The following is a 21,765-nucleotide window of genomic DNA, read 5'->3' as shown; positions in this document are numbered from 1 at the left end:
TTGTAAGGTTCAATAATGTTTTAATGTAAACTGCCTTTGAAACATACGGATTCCACCTTGAAATACTCAGATCAGCCTGTCTGGCACCAATGATCATGACAGAAAGGCAACAGTAACTCAAATAAGCACTCGTTACCACCAACGCAAAAAACGTGAAACAAGCGGCCTACAGCAACAGAAGAACACACCGAGTGCCACTCCTGTCAGCTAAAAACAGGAAACTGACAAACTTGGACATAGAAGATTGGAAAAACACACATTATATATATATATATGCGCAGTTCTAGGACTGTAGTACTTTTACGCCATCTAGTGGAATGGTGGTGGTAATGCACAGCAACACGTGGGCTTGAGGCCGATGTGCGCAGCTGTAGGCTAAACCAGTTGACAAGCATATAATCAATAATTTAGGTGTAGGTACGCACTCGGTGATGGTTGTTATAAGGGTAATTGGCTTCAGGGATGTCAAGAATAACATAGTAAGCTAGCTAGCTTTGTAGCAGTCAGCTAGCTGGCAGTATCAAAGTAAACAAGGGCCTAGAAACGCATTTCTGGTCCTAGGATTGCGGCCCTGAAACTGCATCCTCTGGTACTGCAGCTACATACTACTCACCTAGACAGTAAGTGCTACAGACGCAACACTCATGGGTAGGTACAGACCCATGAGAGGAAAAAAATTGCACGCTTCTACCTCTAGTTGGCACTACAAGCAAGGTCAACACGGTTGGGCTTGGAACTCCTGCATACAAAGGTGCATATCAAATGAATCTCCTGGTATAGGCCACGCCCATTTCCGCCTAGACCTATTTTAATTAACTCCTCCGAAGCCACAAGTCCAATTGCAACCAAACTTGGCAAGGACTATCTCTGGACAAAGCTGATGAAAGTTAGTGCTCTCTTGCTCTATACATTGTTCCAATAATAAACTAACAAATGTTTGAGCAAAACGCTAAAAACAGGAAGTGATGTCATTTCTTAGGTTTGGAATGGCTGATCAACACCAAACTTGGTGACCTTATGTGGCTCGGTTTGGGTCATTTCTGCAAGTCCAAGCGGCACCAAATTTGGCACGGACAATCTCTAGACCAAGCTGATAAAATTTAGAGCTCCCCAGATTGATACACGAAAAACTTTCAAATTTATAAGCTAACACCAAACACTTGTGTGGTACGCCTTCCCGAGGGGCTGTATGTCATTTGGTGTCAATCTGCCTCATGGTGGCACTGGTGGATGTGTCACAGTGGAAAATTGAACCCAGGTCTCTCACACCAAAAGCATGTGTCTTATCCACTACACCATCAGCACCCCACCACCCATTTATTCAGCACAGGCCCCACGAAGCCACGGCGGGGCGCCCGGGTCGTCTCGCCTGGCCTCCGCGGGTCAAGGGGTGCGGCTGGCGCCGGGAGGCTTGGACCCCACTTATAACGGCTTGCAGTTCTACTTATTATTATAATTATTATTATAGGTCATGTAAAGGCATTGGTTACCATGATGCAGCTGGACAGGTAGTTGAAGGTGGTTGCCTTCAGTTCAAAGTGCTCCCCCCGGATGATGGAGTAAGGCAGGCTGAGCTCCAGGAAGAAGGGCTGGAAGACTGTGATATCTTTACGAGGAGCCAAGCCAAACCCCTGAGGGGACAAACAGAAAGCCTCCGTCTCCCAGGTGGTGATGGTGTCTGGGACAGTGAGGGACACATCCTTTGTTCCAGACTCTCTGAACCAGCAGATACACACAGACACATTCAGTGAGCTGGAAACATGCTGACATAACTCAGATTAATCAAACAATGTCAGAGGATGAATAATGTGTGGGATTAACTGCACTAATGACACTACATCATAGTTACTATGATCTAAAATACCCTGTCTTCTAATGATTCAGACACTCACAAAATGTTCTGTGTTGCTGAAGAAATTCACTAATTTCTCATGCAAAATAAAGAGCATGATGTACGCTAGCCCAGGCTATTTCCTATACACAATTATTTTAAAAATAAACTATGCATTCACAAACACCCTAAAAGGACAAAAATCTTTTTATTAGTATTAATAATTAACATAAAAGGTCTTGATGAGGAGTGTCAGTAATTTTTTTACATGCAATTTATAAGGGCAGGAAGACAACAGGAAGTCAGAGAGAAGCACTCTAGTGCACACGCTCTATGGGCCCAAATTTACATTTACATGTATTCATTAGCTTCATTATAATTGCTGAGTATGTCAGAGGTTGCACGCCCCTGGAGCAACTAGGGGTTGAGTGTCTTGCTCAGGGACACATGGTGGATGTATCAGAGTGGGTAATTAAACCCGGGTCTCTCATACCAAAGGCATGTGTCTTATTTACTGTCCCATCACCACTCCAAATACACTCGAACAAATTTTCCCCCAATTTATGATCATCAAAACCCTTTTTGATAGAAGCTCACCCAACTTCCACCAAGTCCCATATCCAGGTCTCAGGGAAGAAAGTGCGGACTGTTTCTACTGGCTGAGGAGGAGAGGAAAATCCAGAACCCACGAGAGGAACAGTAGGAAGGCCAAGAAGGCCAGGAGGACCAGGAAGACCAGAAAAACCAGAAATACCACCTGGTAAATCCATTCTGTGTATCTGAGGAACACTCTCATATCTGCAACGTATACCTACAAAAGAAACCAGAAAATACTCCATCAGAAGCAGAGTGTAGCAATGACACACAGAGCTGTTTAAATATTAGTAAATATTCAGTGTCACTTGATAAAGCAAAAAAAAAAGAGTCACCATAATGGCCATGGTGGTATTCTCTTCCTTTGTACTTGATGCATGAAGGAACTCTGAGAGCCAAGTTTGTTGCCATCTTCAGCCCTACATACTAGGTTATTTGACAACATACAGGCATCACTGAAAAGTTAATTAAATGTATAACAACAAAATGTATGAATATAGTCTTTATATTGTATAATATTTTTCTGCAGGAAGTACCCAGAAAACTGAATGAGCATCATCTTCATTGACCCATTGTCCGTGGTAGTATGGCACGTATCTTCTATGTCTCAAATGCAAGCATTCCTCAGGATCTTGAATCTCATATGGAACAGTATATGCTTTTCTGACAGGCAACAAGGCAAATATCTGAAAAGAAAGGCATGATTTGAAGCTAAAAACTGCCAAATGTTTGTTTTATGAAAATGTGAAATGTGAAAATTGAAGGCTTACTCCTTCATCTTGAAATGTGGATCTTAAGTATTTCTGTCAACATATTATCCAAAGGGTGCGTAAATGAGATAAATGCTAGTAAAGTTTATTCTAGTTACCTTGTCTGCATTCAGAGTCTTCCCTGGCTCTTTGATAAGGACACTCTGGTCGACAGCGCTCACACCACACAGAGAGTCTGGCTGGGCCGTCACCTGCAGGATGGTTTCCTCTCCTGGAACAGCTGAGGACGGAGAAAACTCCAACGACACCTGCAGAAAACACATCACGCCATCTGGACTTTAGTGGTATAACAGCAGAACCTGATTTTCTCAACATAACACAAATTAGTATTTCACTCCAAGACTGACTTTTTTAATCAGAAAATATATGTCCTACTTTCAATAAATGGCAACATACTGACCTTTTGTAAGAAAAAAAATATATATTAGAGCACGACTGATATGGGATTTGGGGGCCGATGCCAATATTAAAGTGAAAAAGAGCTGATTAATGAGCCCATATTTAGATTTTGAAAATTATTTCAATAGTCCTTCCTGTATAAACTATACTTTAAAGCCGATATTGAAAGCTGTTCTCCATGTGGGCTATAATACATTTTCCTGAATGGATTACATTAATACATTACAGTCTCAAAAACTCAACATGTAAACCCAGGCCCGGATTAAGAAGTCAGACGATATATCAGCCGATACTTTTCCCCCCTTATTTTAAGCATAACATAAACAAAGATTATCCCTAACCTCTGTTATGTTGAGACCTCACCATGATACCATGACATAATGCAGTTAAAAAATAAACTTTGTTATTTTTAGAAATAGTACTTTGAACAATAGTACAACAAAATATCTTAAAGTTTTGATAAATAACATGTTGTATCCAGTGGGCCCTCTCCACTGTTTACCTTTTATTCTAAATTGTTTCCCCATCCTATTGTACCTGCCTGCCTGTCTTTCCCTGTGAGTTGTTTGGTCTACAGGTGGACGTGGTATGTCCTGGCTCCTGCACTGTGCTCCACACACCTGCACCTCGTTCTCAATCAGCCGCCTCTTATCTACCCTGGTCCAGCATGCCAGTATTCGCCACATTGTCTGCGTATCTTCCGTGGTACACACCTTGGCCTGCTTCTGTAGTGAGTTATATTTTTTCCTCGCTCATTCTAACGTTTGTTTATTCTCCTTTGCTCTCACAGAAACACTCGAATCTGCCTGCCCACCTGCTTCGCCTTCACCGCTTCAGCCAACCATCTAGCTTGGATTTCCCTTTCTGGACCTGGATCACTCCCTTGCCCCAGCAGACTGTTAATCCCTCAATAAACTCCTTTTGACTAGTGAACTGTTATCTTGCTCTGTTGTGCTTTGGGGTCTGTAGTTTTATACAGTCAAATGTATAAAACTACAGAAAACATTTCTAAAATATCTGATTTATTATAAAGAGTAGTATTACTAAAGAACATTAAGTTAAATAGTGTATGTATTGTGGGGGCCAGGGAAACAAACTATAAAAACTACCAATATAGTACTAAAATAATATAAGTACACAAAATAATAATACTATTAATATAATGTCATTGCTATCATTATAACAATAAACAGGGCTCTTCTACATAGGTAAATAATTTTGTCATGCAGTAGTTATTACCTTACAATTAATTAATTCTATCCAATGCTACAGAAACACGCAGAGGAAACAGTGCACTTGAATTAATTTAATACTACATGACTGCCTACAAGGAGGACCTGCAACTGTGTGTTAGATACTTGTTCAGCTCACATTTAATCTTTTATGACCCACAAACTGTAACTACAGGCACTATGTAAGCCTCCACTGATAAACATGGCATCAGCTTTGTGGCTAATTTCGCAACAGGCAGCGTTATCTGCTGTTTGCAATGTTAGAAAATATTTAGAAGTAATAAATTGGAGAGAAATTAGGGGACCGGTTGCTAGAACTACCAAACTGTTTCAGAAATAAATCTACAGTCACTTTATCACGTTATCACACTGAGCCTGGAGAGTGCAGTGAAAAACGGGACCAAGTCTGGTCTCCGAAGAGGAAAAGTGATGAGGGCTATTTTTATTATTATTTAAGACGTGTAACTGACGTGACAAAAGACCAACTCACCGGGAACACAGAGTTTCCAGGAGCTACTCACAGTAGCCCCGCCAGAGCCGCTCTGAGCTCCAGACTGCGGTCAGCTGATGTTTGGATCTGTTGTGCTGCAGTGTTGTTAACAGGAGCTGCAGTGCGCCCTCTGGTGGGCAAACTAACCAACACTCGACATGAGGGAAAGATCCGACACTGTTTCTCACTTTTAACAGTCATTTAAATATATATATTGCAGCTATCTTCGACTCTAGCCTACTAATCAGCTCTAAACCTAAATTAAATTATAATTCATTTGAAAGCCTTGTTCTTAGTCTTTCACACCCAAGTTGGAAATCACTGCAACCAATTCTTTTTGTTATAGTGTACCGAGCACCTGGTCCGTACTCTGAATTCTTATCTGAATTTGCAGAGTTTTTGTCAACTTTAGTCCTTAAAACGGACAAAGTTATTATTGTAGGGGATTTTAATATTCATGTGGACGTTGAGAATGACAGCCTCAGTACTGCGTTTATCTCTCTGTTAGATTCCATTGGCTTCTCTCAGAGTGTTCATGAACCGACTCACTGTTTTAACCACACCCTCGACCTTGTTTTGGTATACGGTGTTGAAATTGAACATTTAATAGTGTTCCCACAGAATCCCTCTTTATCTGACCACTGTTTGATAACTTTTGAGTTTGTATTGCTGAACTACACGCCATTGGGCAAAATTTCTATACAAGATGTCTGTCTGATAGTGCTGTAGCTAAATTTAAGGATGCGATTCCATCAGCTCTAAATTCATTATCAAGTCACAAAGTAACGGAGGACTCCTATGCTAATTTCAGTCCCTCCCAAATCGATCATCTTGTTGATAGTGCTGCAGGCTCGTTGCGAATGACACTGGACTCTGTAGCCCCTCTAAAAAAGAAAATAATAAAACAAAGACAGTTAGCTCCATGGTATAATACTGAAACTCGTAAATTAAAGCAAATATCGCGGAAACTTGAGAGGAATTGGTGTTTCACCAAACTGGAAAATTCTTGTTTAATTTGGTAAGATAGTCTTAAAACTTATAGGAAGGCCCTCCGTAATGCCAGAGCAGCGTACTACTCGTCATTAATAGAGGAAAATAGGAACAACCCAAAGTTTCTTTTCAGCACTGTAGCCAGGCTGACAGAGAGTCACAGCTCTATTGAGCCAAGTATTCCCATAGCTCTCAGTAGTTACGACTTCATGAGCTTCTTTAATGATAAAATTCTAGCTATTAGAGACAAAATTCACCAAGACCTGCCCTCAACTGGCACCGACTTATCTCTAAACTCAGGAACCTTAGAAACAGCTGTAAAACCAGATATATGTTTAGACTGCTTTGCTTCCTTTACCAACTAACCAGTAATTTCTTCATCTAAATTATCAACCTGCCTCTTAAGCTTATGATACACGGAGCATCTTTTAGAGCAATCGTGCTGGGCAACGTTGCCGTCAGTGGTAATGAGTAAAGATTACTACCGTAATCCCCTTCCCCCACCACCCGCCCTGCACCGCCACTATCTGTTCAAAACATAGTCGGACTTGCCTCCAGCAACATTGCCCAGCAACATTGCTCAAAAAGTTGCCCTGTGTATCATCAGCCTTAGACCCCATCCCAACTAGGCTGCTTAAAGAAGTTTTACCCCTAGATCTTAGTGCTGCATTTGATACCATTGACCATCAGATCCTATTGCAGAGACTTGAACATTTCATTGGCATTAAAGGAACCGCTCTAAGCTGGTTTAAGTCCTATTTATCAGATCGATTTCAGTTTGTACATGTTAACGATGAGTCCTCCATGCATGCCAAAGTTAGTCATGGAGATCCTCAAAGATCTGTCCTCAGACCAATCCTGTTCACTTTATATATGCTTCCTTTAGGCAATATTATCAGGAAATATTCCATAAACTTTCATTGTTATGCAGATGATACTCAGTTATATCTATCGATCAGTTAGCTAAACTTCAAATGTGCCTTCAGGATGTTAAAACCTGGATGACCTGTAATTTTCTAATGTTAAACTCAGATAAAACTGAAGTTATTGTTCTGGGGCCTAAGCACCTCCGTGACGCATTATCTAAAGATATAGTTTCCCTTGATGGCATCGCCCCGGCCTCCAGCACCACTGTGAGGAATCTTGGAGTTATCTTTGATCAGGACATGTTGTCTCTCCTGGCTCTCCAACCGTGCTTCAGCACGCGCCCAGCGTGCCCCCTCTCCCGGCAACGACCTAAGCAGTTTGACCCGGCGCAACAAAGCCCCCTTTGTTCGTTTTCAAGCCACACACGCGAAGCGCCACAACATCGATTTTTCCCTCGTTTACAGCAACTTTACTTGCTTTTTATTTTATTTTCTTTGGTTTGGTTTTGTTAAAGGTTATCAGACCGTTAAGTAACACTAGTTTAATTCAAGAAAGACCAAGTTCTTTTTAAGCTTTATCTTTCGAGCTAAATTACACTGCTCCCACCGAGGTCGGACCCTACCACGTGGGCCCGCCAGCAGTAACAAAGGCCGACCAAACCTCTGACCCAAGCCAGGGTTGGAAAGGCCCCCACTGCGAGTTTCTTCAGTAAGCCGACAAAAGACGGACCTCCGGAACAATTCCATGGCAGAAAAAGTGACTGGTCAACGGCTTTAGGCTGTCCTAACCGAGAACGCACGGATCTCTGCCAGTGCGAGGCCGTTTAACAGCAACCCGGCTGGGAGAAACGACATTCAGTAAGACCAAAACCCTGCATTCTATGATCAGTGATGTCCCATAGTTGTTAATAGATTATCTTTAACTCTTAAAACTCATAGCTTACATTCATTAGCTGCCCGTATGAGTCAAATGCTCCCCACAATAGAACCCACATTCTCATTGTTTAGCATTGTTTATTTCTGGGATGTATATTTTAACCGCATTTTTATATTCACCTTAATTAGTTAATAAATGTCACTGTAACCAAAGGAATTGTGTGTGTATTGCCCATCTCCAAGTCCCTGCTACGAGAATTTACCCCTTTGATATGAGACGGACTGACTGATTTAAGATAATTGAGCGATTGTTAACTAACTGATCACTGGTGAATAACTGCCTAATTATTAGCCATACTCAGGGAATCCCGAGACCCTGGGCGAATGGAATCTCGGGTGGTGCCCTGCGAGAGATTTATGAATTAATATTTTCTGAATATTAAAAATCCTAATTTGGTATTAATTATCATAAATTTATTAGCTCAATGTAGTCATGCAACAGACCCAAATGCAGGACACACGCCTGGCAGGTTCAGTTCAAAAAAAGGTTTATTAAACCAAAAGCGAGCACACTTACAGGCAGTGGCTGAGTCCAATGGAGAGTCCACAAGGGCATTGGGGAAACACAAATCCAAAATACTGGCAGACAAAGTTACAAGCACATATCCAAAAACAAACCACACAGGAGACAGGGCAGGGCTGGCTACAAACCCCAACAATAGAACGAGCATCTACACTCAACAATGAACAGACAAAGACTGAGGGAAACAAGCAAGGATATATACACGGGGATAACCAGCTGGGAGGAGGTACACGGGTGAGGGACATGAGGCTAACGAGACACAGGCAGAGAGAGAGCAGGGGAAAACAGAGAGACTGGTATGCAGAGTGATAACAGGGGAACAGACATGACAGAAGTTAAACTAGACACTAGACGAAAGACAAGACAGAACCCCAATACCCAAAAGACCAAAATAACAGATAATCAACTGACCAAACTCAAAAGTGCAAAAAATGGCATGGCTGACACACTCCCCCGGTGCTCCAAGCTTCCAGTAGGGGCAGACCCAATTTGACCAGTGATTGCACAGCTAACTGAGCTAATAACAGCAGCTAGTTAGTTAGTTAGTTAGTTAACTCACTTCAGCAACAAGTAAATCTATTTGTCAATCATGAAACTGAATCACAGAGTTGAGGCAGAGCAGCAGGGGGACATTAGAGAGAAAACTTTTTGCCATATTTCTAACATTTCTCTATCAAATATGATCCAGTTTCACCAGAATCATTGAAAAAAGTACCTATTGTGTTAATTAACACATGAACTCACCGTTTTAGTTGATGTCTGATATCAGATAGGAATTGATCCATAATTTTAATTAACAGAAAGTCACATGTGACTCCTTATTAACAGTTGACATGTTAAAGTGAGTGAGTGTCCCTACATCCCCAGCTTCCGCAGTGGCCATGGTAAGCAGACGCTCTGTTACCTTACAACTGTCCTCTGATATGAACCGAATGACTATTGAAATGTTCTCACATCCAGTGAAGTCATGAGTCCCGTCGACTTTGATCGTGAACCACTGCAAGCCTATGTCACGTACACTAGCATCCGTTATGACACTGTTCATTGCCTCAAGTAGTTCGTTTTGTATTTTGTGACTTGTATATGTTACGTTGCGAGGTATTGTTTTCACGACTTTAACCAGCTGCTGGTCTTTTCGGAGGGTGTAGTTGATTTGTTGCCAGAAACTCCTAAATGTCAATAATGGCAGACATGTAGTATCGGCTCCTTGAAAGCTGCTCTATGTTAATCAATTTGGGAATCTCTGTGTCCGTCTCTGTGTGTTTCCCTTTGTGGTATCCAATATTTGTGCATTTGACTCAAAATAGCACTGTAGCAGCAGGACAGAGGGTCAATGACCTTCTACGGGGAGAGCAGTGATTGGTGGTTATGTAGGGACTGAACCCTTCTATAGAATTTGACCTCTAACCCCTTGTTTTGTTACCTCAGAATAGTACTGTACCCTTCTATGGGTTTGACCTTTTATTTTGCAGACTCAATGCTATGGTACCTAACAGATACCTAAACATAGCCTATATAAGCTATGTTTACAGTGTCAAGCGGGTTTCTTCTCAACACATCATCGCAGCATTATTGTGGGCCGCCACAGAATAATTAACGTATGGGAAACACTGTTATGGAAGATTGACATTCAGATGAACAGTTTTACTCAGTTCATGACACACACAGATTAAATTGTCTTGGCATCTTTTGGTTGCTGCCATAAAACTAAAAGCTGAAGCTGTTGAAAAGCCACATTATCCGACACCCACAGCATCCCAGCAGGCTTTCGTAAAACAACAAAGTCTTCAGATGACTCCAGCTCAAATGTTTCAGATACATCTGAGTCAGAGCTCTTGCCAAAGAAAAAAAAGAAGAAGAAACAAAAGAAGAAGAAATCAAAGGCTGGTGATTTCAGGAGAGGTATGTATATACTGTACATACTTAAACACAAGGAAGTGTTTATGAAAAGTTTTTCAGTTACAGTATGTAAAAAATGCCACACAACTTTATGCAGATATAAACGTTTTTTAATGAAATTGTTTATTTAAAACAACAGTAAAGGGTTTTCATCTAAAACTAGATAACTTATAAGTTGAAAAATAATGGCCATGCCTTGCAAAAATCAACAACAGTACATCTGGCACTACTGAAAGCTAACTAGCATGCTATCTGATGTATTACGTTGTCTTCTAAAAGTTGTCTTATACTTGTGTGGTTTAATCGGGGCAGGTCACAAAACTGCATAGTGAGTAGCCTGGGCGTTTAGTGGGGACAACTGGTGGTTTTATCTGTTTGTCTGGTGACCTTATGCCATCAAACCTATTTTGTGGATGTTAAACTAGGTACCTTAAAAAAAACATGCCTATGCCTTTGTTAGAAAACCTGCATGTTCATTTAAGGTTAGAATGAAATCAGTTTTGGATGTTTTGGTGTTGGTGTTAGTGGTGTGCTGTTTTTTTCTTTTATATTTATTGATGCATGCATGTATCTACCTGTGCATTTATTTCAGTAGAAAATCCTGAAGAGTCTATCTTGAGATACAACAAAGTACTCAAGCTTGTCAAAGGTGGCGCTACAAAGGCAGATGCCTACATCAGCATGAGGGTGGATAGAAACACAACTATCAATCAAGCTCCCATTGCAGAGCTGGCAGCGGTCAATCCGGAGTTGTTTAGGGTAATGAGAGCAAGTTTCAAGAAAGGTGACAGCTTGCAAAGGTTTGCAGCAAAATGTATGGCCCAGTGTATTGTGGAGCCAAATGCTGGCCTTATCACTGCAATGAAAGAAGCTAATGACCTGCTGGACATGGGGGGAAAAAATAAACCATTTGCCTGTTTGTTTACAAAACCCATGTTTTTTATTTTGAGTTTCAGTTACCTTTTATTAACCATGCTTGTCTTGACTGATATAAAAGTTACACATTTGTTTGAATAACACAAAATGTAAAAGTTGTTAAAAAAAATAATATTTGGCTCATTGTGTTTTGTGGCCAAATGCTGGCAATACTAGGAAACAAGCCAGTGACACTAGAGATATTTTTGCAGAACTCAGCCCATGAGCCAGGTTTGACTTGTTTTTTTTCTTTTCTGGCCTCTGTGAGATGAACATCTGTCTTTAAATGACTGTTAATAAAAGGATTTTGCAGACTGCAAGGTAGTCATTAATTATACAAAGGTTGTTGTGAAATGCGGTATTCTAACCCATCATGGAGTTTATTCAAATGTTGTTTCACCTTCATTGTAATAATATCTGTTACTATATGAAAATAATGGTCAGTTTCTGTTTTCATTAATAATTAGCTAATGATTTGTGGATATATCATTATGTTGTGACTTTACTTGGCGAGGCACATGACTGTTAATGTATTATTAAGTAGTGTCTATCAGGTCACGGTTTTGGGGTTGGGATGTTGACAGAAAACTCATCCACAGTATCAGAAAAAAAATAATGATTGGTATCTGTTTTATTAATTATTAGCTAATCATTTGTGGAAATATCATTATGTTATGACTTTACTTGGTGAGGCACATTACTATTAACGCATTATTAAGTAGTGTTTATAAGGTCACGGTTTTGGGGTTGGGATGTTTGACAGGAAACTCATCCACAGAAATATTTAGGTGTGGGGGGACAGTTGCAGAGTGACCACTACGTCGGGGAATTTGGTTGAAGGACATGTCGCTTCAATCGTGTAATTCCCAGTCTGTCTGGTAGGTCTACAGCGGCCCAGATCCAGTTTGTAGATGGCTGAAAGTTAACTCGCGGTATTAATTAGGATAGGATTTGATTGATTAGATAGGAATAGGAATTAATTAATAGTAAGTCATATGTGACTCCTTATTAACAGTTGACGTGTTAAACATTACCACATTACTTAGTTCCTTGTGAGTTATGCATTAACTTATGATTTATACATTAGGTAAAGTCTTAATAAATGCTTATTCCTGCACCATTATTGTAATGTGTTACCAGTCAGTGCTATGGCGGTGCATCCCTCATGTCCAAAAACTGCTACAGGATAGACTTGGCAGAGAAATCCCTTACATCCACTGCTTTAACCACCAGCTGCACCTTGTGTTCGTTCATGCGCTGTCGGCTGAAGAAGCAATTGGTGACTTCTTTAATGAGTGTGGCATGCTTTATCATTTCCTGAGAAAGGCCGCCATTTCCACTGTTAGATCCCGAGTTACCACTGTTCAGGAGGTACAGGACCAGCTCTCTGTCTTAAAGGGTCCGATCCTCTAGGCCTATGGGTATTACCCTTTTAGGTATAACTGAGGACTGTTTAAGTGTCAAAGAGAATCGCCTAGCTTCTAACTGTCTTCTTCCGAACGCCTACCCTGCTTACTCTGAAATGGCACCTGACTGAATAGCCCTAGATCCAAATACCACCCCAGCCATGTATATATACCATATATACACCAGTCACTATAAAGGTGATACTCTGAAGCACCTCCTTCACCAACGCTGGACGCTAGCAGCGGTCTCTGTAATCCTTAAAAACTTGGAGGATATCATTGCGGTACTGTCAGAGACGAGCAGCTCTCTGGCCTTTGGATCAGAAGTGAGAGTGCAGGCAACTGGCCTTTTACACCAGATAAAGGAGCGCAGCTTTGTGTTCATTGGACATGTGTGCACAATATATTACTGCTTGTGGACTCCCCTAACAAACAGCTACATGCGAAGGAAATGGACCTACTGAATGCAGTGAAACTTGTGCACAGCGCAATAGACTGTGTTGGTGATCTGAGATGCGACGATGCATTTACAGAGCTCTGGAGTACTGCTACCAACAACGACGAGCCCATACAACCCAGCAAAAGGAGATGTGTTATGAACTGGAACCTGGAGGTGTAAATGGAGAAACAGCTGTTTTATTTTTTCTTGTAAATGGAAATTGTAGAATAATCTGTGTATGTTGTGGGTGTTTTTAATTTGTTTTGATAAAGGTAACTACATGATGCTTTTTTAATAGTAGGCTACTGTAAACGCTTATGTTAGAGCAAACGAGAATAAAGCTTCCGATATAGCTTTTTTTCTCTCTCCAGTGAGATAGCAATTAAACTACTATCCTGTCAATGAGAGACTGTGTGCATGTTTGTTAGCTTTGTTTATAATAAAGCTGTGGTCAGAGTCAGTCTTAGAGGAGTTGGTCTTGCAATATTGTTGTATAGGCCTTTTTAACCCTTATTAATCTAATATCGTAAGAGTCGCACGTCTTGCAAGAATGTGTAATGGTTCATGTGTTTACTCTATGGGTCGCATCACTTCATGGTAATAGCTAACAGAAAAGGCAGTAGCAATAATTATTATAGGATCTCTGATATCCGAAAAAAAAAAGTCCCCATAGCGCCCACCCATGGAAAATAAATGCCCCCCTGCTGAGCTCAGTCTGAAGCTGCCTCTGGACCAACCTTAAAATAAATATAAACTCAGCAGGTGGCTGAGACAGACCAGCTCCTTTCTACCACCAGCAGCAGAGGGAGGTGGATGGGGACAGGAGGAAGGATTGATAGGGATTGAGTTCATCATTATTTCAAAACTTAGTACTTAGTATTTTGATGTCATGAAAAAACTACAACAGCGCCAGCACCCCCTAGAGGCAGCTCAAGCACCCCCAGGGGTGCGCGCACCACACTGGGAATTGCTGCGTTAAAGGTACAGTTTAACTGCTCTTTACGACGTTAGCACTACTTCACATTTATACACGGCGTTCGGATGATATATGCTGCATTGTCGAAGAATACGTCGCTATCACTTCGCTTTCGTGTCGCTAATGCTTATGTGTTAAGGTGACTAGAATTCTGAAATGAAAACCGGGGACATTTTTGGTTTGGTGGTCAGTATGTCATTAAAAAATATTATGTTATTATATATTAAAATTAAAAAGGGAGACAATTTCAGTTTTGTAATGTAGTCTTCTGAATGAAATCAAGTCATTTTGAGGCAGAAACTACATTTTAGTCAATAAGTAGAGGCTGCAATCACTTTCTGGCAAGTAGAATACTGCATGTTATGGGTTGTATTGGCCATTTAAAGGTATTTCAACCAGTAAAAAGGACTTGGTTTGTTGCAGCAAGTAAAATAATGCAGAGTTATAAGGATAATTGCAAAAGATGATGTCTTTATTTTATAACTCAGCAGTAAGTCCTGTTAATTATAGGCTACAGTCTGTTTTCCAAATATAATATATAATAATATAATAACAGGGATATTAGACATATATGCCTACCAAATAGGACTGTCCCCGGAAAATGGGGACGTCTGGTCACCCTAATGTGTTCCTATTTCCAATCACATAAATGTATAACTCTCACAATATTATGATATCTTCTGTTTTTTGAGCATATTTTGATACTCTTTGATATTATAATATCAGAATTTTAGGAAGAGGCAACGTTAGTGTATTCTGATCATAATATACCCAATCAAATAATGCTCCCAATCAAATAATCAAATAATGCTCCCAATACAGAGTCATTTTATATTGCACTACTACTCACACCATGTGTACTGTAAGGCAGTGGTTCTCAAAAAGGGCTCCGTTTGAAAAGTTTGAAAACCACTGCAGTAAGGAGATGGGAAGCATGTTGAAATATTATAGTTTCGGCCATAAAACTTACCACCTCTGGTAAAGTTAAGATAACAGACTCTATGCATGACTGTTAAAATGACAATATTAATCTTGTCCATAGACTAACCTCAACCTGAACCAGGCAGTGAGGACCTCAGCGGTCATAAACAAAAACAAACTCGGACTGCATCTTCTCACTGTCATATCTTCACTTTGGAATGGCCGATCGACACCAAATTTGGACCCGTAATGTGGTACGCCCCCCTGAGGGCATCTGCAAAATTTGGTGCAACTACCCTCTAGGTGGTGCTATTGAATCGAAAAAAAATTGTTCCTCTATAGCCACAGGGGACATTGACATGACACCTGTGCCGAATTGTTCAGCATGGTCCCCTCACTACAGGCACCAAACTTGATCTAAATATGCCCGTAGGTGGCGCTGTTATTGCACATTAAAGATGTAAAAAAAAATATCCCATTGACTTACATGCATTTTATCTCCATAACCACAAGTCCAGTTGATACCAAATTTGGGGCAATTGTTCCCCATGCGGCCCTGATGACACCTGAAAGATTTGGTGCCATTCGGCCAAAAGGTGGCGCTATAATGGAAGCTCAAATACAGTCGAACAATCACATTCATTTCAATGGGATTTTCAACCAAAGGACATTTTGCCTCATAACTACGCGCCACTTCATCGCACATTCATAAACCTAACCTCTACGTGTTTGGGTGATACTGTCGATGTTGATAAATTGCGAAAACTGAAAAACCTATTTTAATTAACTCCTCCGAAGCCGAAAGTCCGGTCGGCACCAAACTTGCCATGGACAATCACAAATGTCCTAAACGTAGCTTAACAATTGTTTGCAGAAACGCAAAAACAATGCATGTGATGTCATATCTTACGTTTGCAATGGCCGATCTACACCAAACTCGCGGAACTTATCTCGCACGCCCTCCCTAGGGGCTGTGTGAAATTTGGCGTCAATCAACCTCTAGGTGGCGCTATTCATTGGAAATCAAATAACACTCCCATAGACATACATTCATTTCAGATCTCCATAACCGCAAGCCCCTTTTATTCATAACTCTGGTAATTTATTCAGAAACAACAAAGTTTCTTTTTAAGCTTTATTTCCGTCGAATTAACGCTAACCTCACTCCTCCCAACGACAACAAGTCGGAGGCCAGCCACGTGGGTTAGTTACACCAGCTGTAACACACAGGACATCAAACAACAAACCGAGCCAGGGTTAACTGTCTATCACTGCAAGAGTTTCTTCATCACCAGCCGAAGCAGGCGAACCCCAAGAATAATCCCTGGCAGAGCCGAGCCATATGGTGTACCAAGCCGCTGTGAACGCAACAATCAGCAGCCCCCCGCCACAGTTACACTGTCATTCTGTGGGAAACACTGCTCACATTGAACTCTCTAACACTCATTGATTGCATTCTGGTTGTTTATTCATTATTGTTGTTTGTCTTTGATATATCTAGCCTCACTGTGTACTCACTTTAGTTAGTTAATAAATTTCACTTTAATCACAGGAACTGTGTATGTGTACTGTTTAAATCCAGGTTACTGGACGGAGGATTCACAACTTTGATATGAGACTGACTGATTCGATTGATTAAACTCAATCAGACTCAAAATGATTAGCAATTGTTGACTAACTGATCACTAGTGAATAATTGTGTAATTATTAAAGCTATACCCAAGGAGTTTTAAACCCTTGGGCAGACAGAATTTTAGGTGGTGCCCCCAAAACGAGGGTTAAATAATAATATTTCCAAATATTATTATTCATAACTTTATTACCAGTAAGTAGGTTTGCTACAATAATTTTGTAACAGGCAGTGTTAGCTGCTGTAAGCAATGTTAGAGAATATTTAGAAGTGATGAACTAGGGAGAAATGATAGGACCGTTCGTTAGAAATACAACACTGTTTCAGAAATAAATCTACAATCACCTCTGTTAGCAAGGTAGCCTCTACCACTCACCTACCGGTTACTGCTCTGACCGGGAGGAAGCTGGGAGAGGGCAATGAAAAACAGGATGGTTAGCAAGTCATGAATGTTTTCAGGAGAGGAGAAGCAATTGGGGCCGTTTTAATTAAAATCTAAGTCATGTAATTAACATGAGGCTCACGAGATAGAGCGGGTTGCCCGTTAATCGGTAGGTTGGCAGTTCAATCCCCGACTCCTCCAGGCTGCATGTCGAAGTGTCCTTGGGCACTTGGGCACTGGCGGCTGTTCCACCAGTGTATGAATGAGTGTGAATGAAAGTTTGTTTGAGCACTTAGGCTCAGTGTATGAATGTGTGTGACTGGTGAATGCAGATGTAGTGTAAAAGCGCTTTGAGTGGTCGAAAAGACTAGAAAGGCGCTATACAAATACAGAGCATTTACATTTACAAATGACAAACTCACCAGTTAGCCACTCTTCCTTGATCGTTTTACATGCTCCGGTAGACTGCGGTCAGCTCAGTTTTCTTTTGTGGTAGTGTTGTTAACAGAGGAGCTGCAGAGCGCCCTCTGGTGGGCAAACTATGCCCTTGTGACATGAGGGAAGGATCTGACTGTTTCTCTTTTAATATTCATATATATGCTGTTATAAATGCCAATGCCGATTTAAATGCAATTAGCTCATACCAGCCGATGATATCTGTCGGCGGATTAATCAGTCGATCTCTACAATGTATATTATACAACTGACATGCACAGTCACTACCACACGTCTTCTTCTCTCACTGACCTTGTGACTGAAGCATTTCTCGGTGGAGAAGTCAGCACTGTTGGCGATCACAGTCTCACTGGGGAGGACGGCGTAAGCTACAACCTGGACCTCTGGTGCCATCTCTGCAGACACTGTCAACTTGAAGGACACCTCTCCCTCAGTCACTGAAACAACATACCAACTGTCATCATTCACATGCCTCCATAGGTCAAGAAAATGCAGCTCAAAGGTGATCAGGTCATGCTAATTTAAAGAGTGATTTTAAGCTGTCGTTCACCTGATTTATCTTGTACTTCAACCTTTTTAACTCCTTGCATGAGAATGGCTCCTCTAGATAAGACCTGGACAATTTGAGCGAAAACAACAGAATGATTAATGCAATAGTAAAACCTCATTTTCTTTGCAGATTGCAACACTGCCTGCTGTTCTGGTCTGTGGCTATCTATCATGTTCCTAAGTACTTACTTGAAGTATGTTTGTTGGTTTGTTGTACAAGTTCAATGTGCAGGACATCAATAAGTGGTTGATCGGCTAAAATACAGTTGCTCTATCCAGATCTGAGGTCACGCTCACAGAGCAAGTGCAAGTTACTCTGGCTCTGGTATCTGGCTTTACTAAACTAAACACTGGTGACTTTGAATGACTGGTCTTCCAACTCTCTGGTTACCAACTGGCACCGTTAACTCTGAGTTTACCAAACTATGTTCTCGTGAAAGAGAATGGGCTTATAACAAACAGCCAATCATATGCAACAACATATTCACAGGGGCATCTTAATGAGATATGATGAAATTATTGATTCCTGCAGGTAACACTATTAACCAGTGTTTGGTCGTGGTCCTTATATTACTATTACTCAGCCTAGCCCATGCTAAAATGTTACCATGTAGCACAGAAACAGGAAGTCTCCCGGGTAATATGAAGAGTTTTGAGTTCCTTTGGGCCAGGTGTCATTAATCTGAAAGTTCATTTTAAAAGCATCTTCCCTATGTCCATGTCTCTGGAAGAGAACTGATGACCAGCTGAGAAATACTTCACCCACCACTCACCAGATACATCACATCCACAGAGCCCTGGGTCTCTCCAACTACAGTGTATTTGATGGAGATGTCTTCTTCTCTGTCACAGATAATTGGTTGATCCTTCTTCTTTACCTCAAGGGTGCTGACTGTTTTAGTAACAGGAGAAGGAGGTTCAGCTGCAGACAACACTTGATCTCCAACCTCATAGTATGGCATTCTAAAACCAACGTAGTCCAGCTTCGGTTTGTTGCCAACCTAGATTGCAGGACAGAAACACCATAAATGAGCTCATGGTGGCAGAGGTAGAAGAATGTTTTGTCATTTATGTTGTATTACAGGCTGTAGTGTTACTGCTACCTCTTACTTACGTGGAGGTGGATGCCCCCTTTAAGGTCAGCAGAGTTGAATGAGAAGGTGGCAATCCCATCACTGTCAGTTGTGAGGTTCTGTACCAGACGTGCTGACCACCTTTCACCCTCAAACAGGTACACTGGCATGTCAGGAATGGGTGTATTATTGTAGTGAACTGCTTTAACCTGTTAGAAGCACAAAGTTGTATCATGGCTTCATTTGCACTGTGAATAGAATCAGATTGAAGAAGTGGAGACCACATGCACTTACTTTTCCCTCCACATTTGATCCTTGGTCATAAATCTTGGGTGTGTCAATGAAGGACAGCTTTCCAACAACATATGAAATCCCTATTCTCTTCTCCTGTTGGTATAAAATCCCTGTACAAGAAGCTTCCATGTTACAACAACGTGTATGCTATACTGTTTAAAAACACGACAATGTGATTTTCTTAATACACTAATTCTTTTTTTAAAATAAAAATTGTAATAAAATATATTATACTTGCCTGTCCCCTCCTCTTCCACCTTGGCACTGAGGACCAGTGAATCTTGCAGCACCTTTTGGTCAAGTTTTGTGAAAGTTGACATTCCAAAGGTAAAAGTGGCACAGCCTCTCTTGTCCGTCTAGAAAGTACAATAAAATAACATCAAATAAAATGAAAAAGAATAATAAAAATAGAAAGACATATTAAACATAACCCAATTTCATATCCTTATTCAGTCAAACTTTAAACTGGTTACAACACTTAGGAAATTTGTTCAGCTTTTTCATACCTTTTATTAGTTGGTGTTTCACACAGACACACAGCATTGTTTTCTATCACCTTCTCCCGCATTCATTGATTCAAAGTAAACTAGTTCTAGGTACAATTCACGAGTTACGATATCTCTGGGTTTGTTTTCTGCATAGATTAGGTTTTCTGTACGGCGTAGGATAGCGTCAGCCTCATCTGGCTAATTTTCTGTAGTTTCTGTAACATTTACTTTTTTTGTCATCTGCCGCAACTGTCTTCTTTTCGTTACATATCTCTTTTAGGCTGCGTTCAGACTGCATGCCAAAGTGACCCAAATCTAATGTTTGATGTCAAAGATTGCAGTGGATTAGAACTGCCAATATTTTTTCATTACTTCCTGGCCAACAGACTACAATATATCTAAAAATGGATCAGTCAGAACCCACTGGACTCATGGATGGACATAGAACAAACATTCTGTAAAGAAATTAAAACTTCCGATATGCCATTCATCAGCTCCTGTATCAAACATCATACCTGCTTTAAAGGCAACTCTTAGATGTTAACTGACTCCATAATCACGTTAATGGGAGAAATAACAGAGAAGGGAAATCTGTTGTAATAAATGCAAAACGTTATGTGTGCTGCCTTTGTTGTTCAGAACTACAGTGAACACAGATTTTAACTAGACAGTCAATCATTAAACTAATCAAATATAAAAACTGACAGTGATCCACTTTTCTTCTGTAATCTGTCTTCGCTTGGTATGAAACTTCGGTGGTGTTGTGATGTATCAGATTAGCTCCATCATCCAATCAATTAAGGGGACGTGTTGGTCAGCAGCAGTGTATCCTCGCTATTAGCTCCCAGAGAGAAGACAGAGAGACTAAATGATCTCTGTATGAAAAGTCACTGCTGGTGTTGTGTTAGAAGTCTTTTTACACACCGCTGGTTCTGGTAAAGCCGGACCGCTAAAGCAACGATGTGTGCTTTCACATATATGTGTAGGAAGAGAGAGAAAATAGCAAGGGACAAAGAAGAAAGTGTCAAAAGTATGGGATTATTTCAAACTCAAAGAAAACAACAACTCTGTAATGTTACAGTCCATCCACTGTAAAACGAAACTTATGTTGCTTAACATTACCACAACAGCACGACGGCACCTGATCAGAAGCAAAAGTACTTCTTAAACGACGTATTGCTGAATTGATTAAATAATCCGTAGAAGCTTTGAGTACTAAAATCATCATTAGCTGCACCCCTACATATATGCGGATATTCATTCTGCGTTTATCTCTCGTATGAAAGCGGCTACACTTTCACTTGCCCCTCTTTCCCTTCAAACTCCTGTGCCCTGTCCCCTAACGCCCACCCCCTTAAAAATCTACACCAATCAAACATAAGTAACATGAAATGAACATAAACAACAACTTAGGCTGTGCGATATGACAATATCTATCGTCTGACGATAGAAAAACATCTATCTGGCACAACATGCTATACAGTCCCCTTCAAAAGTATTGGAACGGTAAGGCAAATTCCTTTGTTTTTGTTCACTGAAGACATTTGGGTTTAAGATCAAAAGATGACTGTGAGTCAAGAGTTCAGAATTTCAGCTGTCATTTCCTGGTATTCACATCTAGATGTGTTAAACAACTCAGGATATATCACCCTTTGTTTGAAACCACTCATTGTGGGTCAAGTGAGAAACTATTGTTGTCATGTGAC

At 40.7% G+C, this 21,765-nt stretch overlaps 1 protein-coding gene across 3 annotated transcripts in view; it reads right to left on the bottom strand.

The window, feature by feature from the left end:
- The window catches only part of LOC119882651 (alpha-2-macroglobulin-like), a 51,700-nt gene that overhangs the window by 14,153 nt on the left and 15,782 nt on the right, over positions 1–21,765 (bottom strand). For all 3 annotated transcript variants that reach the window (XM_038692796.1, XM_038692797.1, XM_038692798.1), the window contains exons 9-19: positions 19,810–19,927; positions 19,572–19,681; positions 19,319–19,486; positions 18,978–19,205; positions 18,206–18,269; positions 17,947–18,092; positions 3,294–3,443; positions 2,962–3,111; positions 2,761–2,851; positions 2,429–2,642; positions 1,491–1,716 (exon numbers count right to left, since the gene is read on the bottom strand). In XM_038692796.1, coding sequence (XP_038548724.1) covers positions 1,491–1,716; positions 2,429–2,642; positions 2,761–2,851; positions 2,962–3,111; positions 3,294–3,443; positions 17,947–18,092; positions 18,206–18,269; positions 18,978–19,205; positions 19,319–19,486; positions 19,572–19,681; positions 19,810–19,927 — 1,665 coding nt within the window. The remainder of the gene's footprint in view (positions 1–1,490; positions 1,717–2,428; positions 2,643–2,760; positions 2,852–2,961; positions 3,112–3,293; positions 3,444–17,946; positions 18,093–18,205; positions 18,270–18,977; positions 19,206–19,318; positions 19,487–19,571; positions 19,682–19,809; positions 19,928–21,765) is intronic.

Source organism: Micropterus salmoides, unplaced genomic scaffold (genome assembly GCF_014851395.1).
Source record: "Micropterus salmoides isolate LMB-PRFRI ecotype aquatic unplaced genomic scaffold, ASM1485139v1 Ms_hic_scaffold_3, whole genome shotgun sequence".
Taxonomy (NCBI): Eukaryota; Metazoa; Chordata; class Actinopteri; order Centrarchiformes; family Centrarchidae; genus Micropterus; species Micropterus salmoides.
The sequence above is the reverse complement of the archived record's forward strand: the minus strand, read 5'-3'. Positions and strand labels throughout refer to the sequence as shown.